The sequence below is a fragment of the Mytilus californianus genome, unplaced genomic scaffold (genome assembly GCF_021869535.1).
Source record: "Mytilus californianus isolate M0D057914Y unplaced genomic scaffold, xbMytCali1.0.p SCAF_22, whole genome shotgun sequence".
Classification (NCBI taxonomy): domain Eukaryota; kingdom Metazoa; phylum Mollusca; class Bivalvia; order Mytilida; family Mytilidae; genus Mytilus; species Mytilus californianus.
Window position 1 is genome coordinate 2,061,579 of NW_026262671.1, and position 10,793 is coordinate 2,072,371.

Here is a 10,793-nt window from a genome sequence, read left to right on the forward strand (position 1 = left end):
CAATATATAAGTTTAGGTCAATCATATGTTAGAGTGTGTTAATGGTGTTCAGTCTTTGCATTTCTATAAAGTATTTAGAACAATGTCCATGTGCTATCTTCAGCGTCGTCATTGAATTGTTTAAAAATGTTTAATAACACCCTATAAATTTTTCATTTCATGATCAAGTTGGCGGCTTAAATATCTTAAAAGTTTAACTGCCTGTAACAAGTCAGAAATATGACAGTTGTTATCCATACCGTTGATGTGTTTCAGCTTTTGATTTTGCCATTTGTTAGGGACTTTCCTTTTTGAATTTTCCACAGAGTTCGGTATTTTTGTGATTTTACTTTATACAAATACAAAATTAAAATCAAGTTCTTTCATGACATTAAACCAAGTAACTATTTCGCATCAACATATACATCTGTTAAAATGTATACTTCTGTTTTATTAATCTTATATAAATTCTTGCAGACTTGAGTGAAAAATCTACAGACTACAGTAAAGCTTAAAACAAAGAAATCTACCTTGGGTAACGTTGTGTCATCTCAACTTTATGTAACTAATGGCGTATTGTTATTTTTTTTTTATCTCCATTGGTTTTACCTGACAAAGTTATAACTTAAAAAAAATACATTGGCAAATATGTTTTGCTAGTTTTGTTATATTTATTATTGTTAGTATTGCTGTTGTAGATTTTGTTCTATTGATTAATGCATATGAAAAATAATAAACCTGCGTACTTATACAGTTACTTCTTACTACAAGGTTTACTGGAATTATATTTCCAAACCCTACAGCACTGCCTAAGAATAACATTATCTACAACAATAAATCTAGCTTTGATCCGGACCGGGTAAACTACAAAGAAGACGCGGATTACGTAACCATATCCCCAACTTCGGTTGTACGAGTTGAGTCGTCTGAATGAATGCTGAATGTCACCTGATTCTACGATATTACTGAAACATAGTATGGTTGGTAAAAACGATTTGAAACCTAGAAAATGTCTTCCAATTATTAGTATACACGGGTTTTATGCTTGTAGTCTCTATATGTCAACCAAATTTATCAATGCGATTTCAATATTTGTTTATTTATAAAATATGTCTTCAAATAAAAATAAAAAAAAACATCCTGATTATACTATGTAAAAAACTGAAGGAATCAAATTGATCAGAAAACCGATCAATACAAACATATTAAACAGGTTATAATATTAATAATGAACTATTCCTCTGTAAGGAGTTTTTATTCTCCGTCTCACAAATCAATGGGAAATCTCTTTTAAACATATAGAGATTTTTAATTAACATTTCTCATAAACGTTTTTTTCCTCATTTTCAGATGTCATTTTAATGCATTCAATTGTTTTGGTTAGCTTGCATCTTTCTTCATTGTAAATATATCAGTTGTTGAAAGTACGTGCAACATAGTTGTCCATCGATGAAATAGCATCATAATGAATTGTATACAAAGTAGTATTCCAAACACAATTGAAAACATGAAGGATATTGGTTTGATGATAATATAATTTGATTTGCATGGAATTTGGACAGATAAGGTATTGCTAATCGAACTGGTATATTCAAGGCTGAACATAAGTATAACAGCTAAGGTATTTAAGATCAGTACACTAATTAACGAATGGTTTCGAAGATCATGTAGTTTGTTCTTCATTTTTGAGTCTTCTGTATCATCGTTATCCGAGATAGGCTTTAAACATCCACGTAATTTCTCCTCCCAGAATATCTTCTCCTCATGCGGCAGCTGTTTATGGCATTTTTTCTCTGTTCCTTGATAAAAATAAAATAAATTCATACAGATCTCAATTAATCAAATTAATCATTTAATTCAATACAAATATAATGATAGGTATCGTCATTGTCTTTTGATGTACCTTTAAATTAGTTTTCTAATAGAAAATAGCGTTTTTATATTTTGATTTATCCTTTTGAAAATGAAACATTCAGTATTAATAAAATTAAATAAAGAATTAAAATATTTTCCCTTCTTTTTGACGTTTGTTCACACATCTCTGTCAATATACTGGAATTTTATGCGACTGTCATACAAGTGAGAGGTTAAGCAAGCTATAAAACCAGGTTTAATCCACTATTTTCACCATACAAAAATGTCAGTACCAAGTCAGGAATATGACACATGATATCCATTTGTTTGATGTGTTTGAGCTTTTGATTTTGCCATTTGATTAGAGACTCTCCTTTTTGAATTTGCTTCGATGTTTTGTTTTTTTTTGTTTGTTTTTTTGTTTTTTTTTACCTTTTTCAAACACTTGACGGACCGAGTATGGAGTTGAGGTTCCACTAAAGCTTTTGTTATGAAGGAAACTAATTACATAAAGGACATCGCGTTTGTCGGTAAAATTTTTGATAAATTACATGGAAGGAATGTTTATCCTGTATATTGAACATTGCAAAGTTTCTGTTTTCCGTTTCAATTCATTGGCTACGAGTGACAAAGCTAACGTTATCGTCGAAATCTGGTGTCGCTTCTTTTAAACAGGTCGTGCGATTCCCCAATTTTCTGTCTGTTACCTGGATCTGTTTCTTCCTTAATCAATTTAAGAGATTTAAACATGATAAACTACTGTCGACTTTATTCATTCACACGTATTGGTTGCAGGTTGTTACACTCTTGAGGATATGTATGTCAACATAGCATTTTACTGTGGTATTGAAGAATCTGTCATCAAATATCAAAACTTATTTCTGCTGATAGTTTTGAATAAACTGTGTAAGTCAAATTCGCAAATCAACATATTCTAACATTATTTTCTTGTGTGTGTATTCTTTCCACAATTATAATCGTAAATAAAGCAATATGAATATAGACTACGTAAGGTATTAGAACAAATTCATCATGTTTAATCCGACTTTTTTTTTGTTTTTCCAGTGTTTTGCTCTCTCTTTAATGTTATATGCTATATGGGGTTGTTCCTAATTAAACGTACCCGTTTCCGGTTCTCCACCCTCAGAACTGTTGTTAAAAAAATAGAATATCACAATAAAACAAAGATCTTAAACAGCTGTTTGCAAATCTACAATTCTACTGGTAGACCTTTTTTTCAATCTGAACTTTTGTTGTGTCGCCATTGGAATTATTTAATGAATCAACGCCAATTCATTGTCAAGAAGTGTTCAGGAAACGAAAAGCAAGGTTTCACGTCTCGTCCTTTTTCTTAAAAAGTTCATGGAAAGATACTTCCATATCAACTTCATATATAATACACAATGGTCTTGAGGTATAGATTTTAGTTACTGATCTTGTTTATCACATAAATAACGTATTATAATATTTTATATTTGTTTTGGTAAATTTTACTGTCACTGTTTAGTCTATGTTGGGTAGATGCCACTGCTGGTGGACGTTTCGTCCCCGAGGGTATCACCAGCAAAGTAGTCAGCACTTCGGTGTTGACATGAATATAAATTATATGGTCATGTTTATAAATTAACTGCATAGCCGTATTTGGCACATCTTTTTGGAATTTTGGGTCCTCAATGCTCTTCCAACTTTATACTTCTTTGGCTTTCTAACGATTTTGATCTGAACGTCACTGATGAGTCTTATGTAGACGAAACGCGCGTCTGGCGTGTCAAATTATAAGCCTGGTACCTTATATAACTATTTGGTATGGCTATTTGACGTGGCTCGGTACTTGTAAATCACGTAATTGTGTTAATTTGCTATAATCAATGTTTGCAATTTTGTCTTTCGTGTTTGCTAATGTGCGTTGTTTATATGCCTTATCATGCTTTTTGTTTTAACTTTATTTACATATTTTTGATATTTAATTTTCTTTTTATGTGTTTAAAAGAATAAAACATAATGCTGTTAGATATCAAGTATAGATACTTTACTTCTGTGGATTTTTTTCTTCAAATAAACATTCCTTATGCGTGTTTAGTAAAGACCCAGTGGATTTTTCCGAAGCATTTGCATATCTAGACTGTTTCCTGTGGTTAGCTTTGGATCTTAGTTGATTATATATAAGCATGGTTAACATGGTTGTAACATGTAAATGTTTTATTGATAGCATTGTTATTCTATCCGATTGGTCAATACAAATGCAAACGGCATTTTTGTATTCCAGCTATCTAATACACTAAATGTACTTGTGTTTATGTATTCAAATAACATTTATCATTCATCCTATTTACCCTTTAACTTAATTTAAATCCGTGTTTTATGGCTGCAAAAGAGGGACGAAAGATACCAGTGGGACAGTCAAACTCATAGATCGGAAACAAACTGACAACGCCAATGCCAAAAATAAAAAGACAAACAGACACATAATAGTACAGATGATACAACATAGAAAACTAAAGACTAAGCAACACGAACCCCACCAAAAACTGGGGGTGATCTCAGGTGCTCCGGAAGGGTAAGCAGATCCTGCTCCACATGTGGCACCCGTCGTGTTGCTTATGTTATTACAAATCCGGTAAATAGTCTAACTTAATACTAATAGTGCAACTTATGTGGCAATTAATTGAAATTTAGGAATATATTTCTTTGTTAATTACACAACGCTTAACAATAATATCAAGCTAAACTATCGCTCAATGTTATCTATTGAAAATATACTATTAGTGCTCAATTATTTAATTTGTAAAATTGAAGGTTTCCTGGTCGAAACATATACGTGGCTCGGATGAATGACACGGACGAATGTGTTTGACTACTTCTTTTCTTTGAAATACCCAAGGTGATCTAGTAATAAAATGTTTTTTTTTTCTTTAAATGTGCTAGTCTTATTGATGTAGTGTTACTTAAGGAAAATATAGGTTTCATTTAGGTGATAATCGGATAGAAAAGTAAATTTAGTTCCAAATTGTCATCTTGGATATACTGTACATTAAAAAAAAACTGTCCATAAATCATCTACGACTCAGTTATATATTCCTTAATAAATTTACATATATTATATATAAATATGACGGGAATTACCTTGATTTCTCTTTTTCTCTGGTTCCCCAGTTAACGTCATCCATGTTTGCGATGGAGTACAAGAACAGAACGATAGATGTACAGGGAATAGCAAGAAAGTACAGTAAACTATGTTTAACACAGTGACATTCCTAAAGCATATGAAAAAGGTAGAGAGTTATCAATAAGTTTAAACGTAAACATCATGATTGAAAGTCTATTAGGTACGTACTTGTTTGGCTTTATAATTATTTTGATTTGAGTGTCATTGATGAGTCTTATGTAGACAAAACGCGCATCTGGCGTATTAAATTATACGCCTTGTACCTTTGATAACTATTGTGAAATTTTTGTTATTAATGTCTACTCTTAATAAGGACGTTATGTGAAGTAAATGAAACTTGACCTATTAACAAGAATATTATTTTCAAATGTTCGTTGGTTTCACCAAATCAGATGTTAATATACTTAGTTATTGTATGTCATGCGACTGTCATACAACTGAGAGGTTTAGCTACCTATAAAACCAGGTTAAACCCACCATTTTTTACATAAGAAAATGCCTGCACCAAGTCAGGCAATATGACAGTTGTTATCCATTGATGTGTTTAAGCTTTTGATTTTGCCATTTGGTTAGGAACTTTCTGTTATGAATTTTTTCTCGGCGTTCGGTATTTTTGTGATTTTACTTTTTCCCTGATTATTTAAGTCACAATTATGTCTTAAAGTATTTAGCTAAACATTTGTATTGATCACTGTTCTAAAATTTTATACGAATGATATCATATTGAATGTTTAAATTCTATGGTTTCCTCTACACTCAAAACAAATGTTAATGTATAATGTATACCAAATTTTATAATTAAACACGAGTTGTAACCTAAAAGTAAGAATAACTCATGTGCCCATGCTGACTAACATTTGTTAGAAAAATCATAATATTTACTATATAAAGGCAAATTACTGAATTATTTATTATATTGATTTTTATTAAGACCCTTGATCTACGTGTTGATAATTTTATTGAATATTCCAAAAATGATCTTACCTTAGGATGTAATATCGTAGCTAGTACAAATATCCCCGCTATAAAGCAAACAAATATAATGGACGTTGAGCACAAGGTTTCTTCAACAGCTGAACGAATTACTCCAGCAATAACTAAAACCATCAACACAAAAAGAATGAACGATACAATTTGAGCACACAGCATCTGAAACAGAAAAATGTTAAATTTTGATAATTTATTATATTGCAGCATATTCTGAAATATAATTGTGTACATATATTAGTAATGATAAGACATGTTAGATGGAATATTGTATTCATTTTTTACTTAAAGCTTTCCAATGTATATTTCACATGTTTCAAATGAAAATGAATATTCACGAAATCTAGAAAAGACTGCTGATAATCTAAACGTGCTTGATTATGTTGATAGTTCACAGAACAACAATCAGATTTCTTGAACAAAAACATATTGTTTCCAATCTTTCAGAACTCGTCAGTCTATTCAAGCAGTACATTCATTATATATAAATAAACTCATACCAGAATACAAATGTTGTATTTGCGCCGACGCGCGGTTCGTCTGCAAAAGATTCATCAGTGACGCCCTAAAAATAATTAGGAAGACCAAATAAAGTACGATTAAACCCGTCACAGGTACTCTCATAAAACTCACCTGAATGTCTTTCTTAAAAAGAGAAATACAGATAAATACTGTTACTGGAAGTAGAATTACAAATAGTAAAACGAAGCCTGTTATTCCTTCACCATTATGCCCTAATACGAGGACCAGGGCACCATACATCATCATTATAATAGTACCGGGTGTGAGGAGAGACGACATACAGTAGAGAAATTGGTAAATTATGTACAGCCGTGTTATTTTACTGTTTTTTTTACAGACAGCTCTCATGTGCATAATTAGGTAGAATATATTTGCTAAAGTTGAAGGTATCCAACGACGCCTTTGTTTAAAGAATTCTTCAAACGTTTCCGGAACAAACGTTTTTGCATCAGATTCTGCACAATATTCTATTCTTTTTCCTGCTTTCAAAAGCAAAGTACAAAGCCATCGGTCTTCACCTAAAATAATTCATAAGTATCAGTATCATGAACAAAATAGAGCTCGATCACTGGTAAAAGAAGTGATGTGTTTATATAATTTTACGTTTCACTCTAGTTTAGTCGACATCTTTCGTATGTATATACCAATTAATGTTCATATTTCACACTGAATCAACGAACTAAGTATAATTTCCACAAATAATTCAAACCGCCAATTGGTCAGCTTCTGTACTATTGATGAGATTTGAACAATTGATGCTAAAACAAGAACCCATTTCAATGAAAAGTTTCTGTCAGACATATGTGGTTGTTAAAACAACATTATTATTTGAAAACTTTTCCAATATTTTGTTTGAATCATAATGTTTTAAAAGAAGTATCATTCGTCCCTTCATCAAACAGAATAATTTAAACGTCGATTACAACAACGTGCCATCTTTCAGTAAGGTCAGAATAACGAGTTTTGAGATGAATTGTTTAGACTTAAAATGTTGTACACTCTTGTACGAAGAAAGGTTCATGTATGCAAGTAAAGAATCATGGACCAATGTAAAAGAGTATGCACATGATGCATGTACTACTATGTAATATTTTTAAAATCGATTCCCGTATGTGATAGTTTACTTGGATGGTATTAAGTATAGTGTATTATAAGATAATGTTTCTTTAATACATTATTACCTTGATCATACTGAATTACATCTAGTGCTTCCTTTGGCTGTTTAGAGTAGTCCTCTAGTATTAGTTTCAAAGCAGACCCTCTGAATAAACTAAAGCATCCTGGACTGCACAACACACATCCAATAACATGTTCTGTTGATTTTTGTAACCAATGACTGACAGCATATTCGAATTTCTGGTACCACACTATTGGACCTGCATACACCCAATATTTCAAACAGATTGAAAAGAGTTCTAATATAATAACAGAACATATGACTTCAATATAACAAAGGTGAAAAGACGAACAAAAGTCAACAGAACACTTTATATGAAACTAAGAGCTGACTGTAATGTGTTCTATGTTAACCTTGTATTAATCGTGACGTGTTTGATTCATTTGCAATTTGTTGATATACAGCGATAGAGAAAAACGAAATGCAATTGTGACAGGATCAAAAGTAAAATATCCGTGTTTTTCTGTAAAACAGATTTGTTATAGCGTTCATGTTAGCAAGATCAACATTTTCAAATAAAAAAGACAAAAAATAATCGTTACCGTTAAAACTCATTTTTAACATTTTGTATGGGTTGTGCCAATCCTTAACTGTTATAGAGAAAAGTAAAAACAAAACAAACTTGTATTTCGTTTTTATTTTTCCTGCCCCTCTATGTCGTGTATGTTTATAGTTTTATTGGGTACAATGACTACTTTCAATTTTATTGCATATCAATCATTCGGGATCAGAAAGATTGATATTTGTCTGGTATTTCATAATTTCCTAACTAGATCTTTTATAGAAATTTTGTATCCCGTTAATTTTTTACCGTTTGCAAAGTATTACAGTAATGCATTTGTTGATTGCAAGTAGACAATCTTACTTGAATTCTTTTCAGCTGGATGAATTCTTCCGCATGCTGCACCTACATCAGGATATTTCCTCATTCTTTGAAGGAGATGCGGCACGGCCTCTGGTTGAAAATCAACATCTCCATCTAATGCCATTATAAAAGTGTTTTCAGTTGTATATCTTGAATTTTCTTTAGAACGATAATCAAGTAGGTAATACATATACATTACCTGTTTAAGTACAGAAGATATTTATGAAATGCGGCAAGATGACACACAATATTTTTAAACAAATATGTTTAACATCCAAGTTAACTCCCGAAATAAATGTAAAAACAAATCTACTTCAAATAACCCAAATACAAGCCAATACAAAAGTATGGAATACATAAGTGTGTTTGGTAAGTTAAAAGTTTCAACCACGCACTTATTTCGATTCCTCTAGTAGAATACAGATGCCATGACGATGTAATTTCAATCATTGTTTTTTCTCACAAAAGTAGTGACTACTGGGCTGATGAATACCTGTGGAGAAAACATCCACACGCAGGGACATGGACACATTAGTCTTGTGTAACCTTTCCAGTTAAAAAAAAACACACAAAATCGATACCAAGAGTAAAAATATGTTGACGTGTGCTTCGTTTACAAATGACTCATCTGTAATGCTCGAATCGAACAATTTAAATCGACCATATATGTACATGTTGAGGGAAATCGTGGTCCCCAAATTCAGTACTTTTTTCAAATGCAGCTAATCTACATGTTCTATTTCTTCGGTAGAAACCTATTAATATCTAAAAAAAAATAAATGTTTGTTTTCAGTTAATTAACTATGTCCATATCGACAATTATCTCGAACGGTTTTTGGTGCATTTCGTGTTGCTGAGCCTTCTATGTTGTATTGTATGTCCTGTCTTTAGTTTTATTTTTATGTTTGAGTCATTGCGTGGTCAGTTTGTTTTCTCCGATGTTTTAGTTTGAATTTCGCTTTGTAATATTTCGTCTATCGTATCAATGTAATGGGTTTATAACATTTTTCCCGTGGAAAAGCAAGTATTTTTTCAACAATCAGTAATGACAATAGTTATCTTTCCTGTACCATACAACATAAATCTTGATATAATACAATAGCACCCACACTCCTTTTTCAAGATATTATACACTATGGAAAAATGATAATGTAAGAGGTAAAATAGACATGAAAACCTAATTCCCTTTTATTTTAGCAGTATACATATTAATTTTTTACATTGTCATGAAGCGGGAGGTTTAGCATACATTTTAACCAGGTTCAATCAACCATACAGTTAATCGTACAGCAGATTTGCAATTCGTTGAACTTGTAAGTTCGTGTTTTCCCTGTACCAACAAAATCCTCGAAAATTGGTATCCAACGAATAATAATGAATCCATATTAGTACATACTAGGATTTTTTTTTCTAGATCGATTTATGACTTATGAACACCGGTGCACTACTGTTGCCTTTATCTTACATAACGTTACATTAATTTTGTCGAAATTTAAATGATGCGTTAAAGTGGAGTTCTGTTACTACTATCTCTATGTTATAAATCGAGAGAAGAATTGTTCCTTCCTTACACGTTTAAAGGATTTTACAGATGGAAAATTGTTCATTAATACGCAAATTGGTAAGTACGAATATTTGCAATTATTGTAATTAAAGGTTTAACAAACTGCTGTTGAACTGAATTTAAATTTGAGGAAACTGTATAAATATGTGACAACTTAACGACAGGCGTTCCGTATCGGATAACATGTAGTTAATCATGGTTATTTATTTATTCTTCGTTTTAAATATAGTCAAATAATGTTAGATCTGCAATTTTACATTAAAAATGTGTTCTTCCCTAAACGGAATTTGAACCCCTGTATCATAATAAAAATTGAAAAGGCCTCCTAAATATTGTGATGATAGGTAAAGTATACCTGACTCCAACGTTTTTTCTTCCGAATCTTTTTACTGTCTTTCAGGTGAAGAACAAGTTTCGTTTTTCCTGGCAAAACCAAATGCATTTGTCCACCATATGGAGTAAGCAAGAACTGATTAGTTCCTATCCTCTTCCCATTGTAAACACTTCACAATGTAAGCAAAATATTAAATTATGTTTAACTATTACATGTATGTCGGTTTGTTCTGTAAACACACTGTTTTCAATGTAATAGTATGCGACTGTAATACAAGTGATAGGTTCAGTTAGCTTTAAAACCTATATTTCTGCATAAGGAAATACTTTCACCGAGTCAAGAACA

The 10,793-nt window shown here is 31.6% G+C and overlaps 1 protein-coding gene across 1 annotated transcript; it reads right to left on the reverse strand.

Annotated features, from left to right (window-relative positions):
- Positions 1-4,952: 4,952 nt before the first annotated feature.
- LOC127732235 (chitin synthase chs-2-like) lies at positions 4,953-10,556 on the reverse strand. Its single transcript, XM_052241316.1, has 6 exons — positions 10,470-10,556; positions 8,551-8,749; positions 7,690-7,884; positions 6,620-7,026; positions 5,984-6,148; positions 4,953-5,087 (listed from the first exon to the last, which is right to left on the reverse strand). The coding sequence occupies exons 1-6, from the start codon at positions 10,554-10,556 to the stop codon at positions 4,953-4,955; spliced, it is 1,188 nt and encodes a 395-aa protein (XP_052097276.1).
- Positions 10,557-10,793: the final 237 nt, after the last annotated feature.

Coding starts and splice junctions, on each gene's coding strand:
- LOC127732235 (XM_052241316.1), bottom strand. CDS start 10,556: ATGCATTTGGTTTTGCCAGGAAAAACGAAACTTGTTCTTCACCTGAAA. Junction 8,750..10,469: donor AGAAAAAACGTTGGAGTCAG/GTATACTTTACC, acceptor GTACTTAAACAG/GTAATGTATATGTATTACCT. Junction 7,027..7,689: donor TGTAATTCAGTATGATCAAG/GTAATAATGTAT, acceptor GAATTATTTTAG/GTGAAGACCGATGGCTTTGT.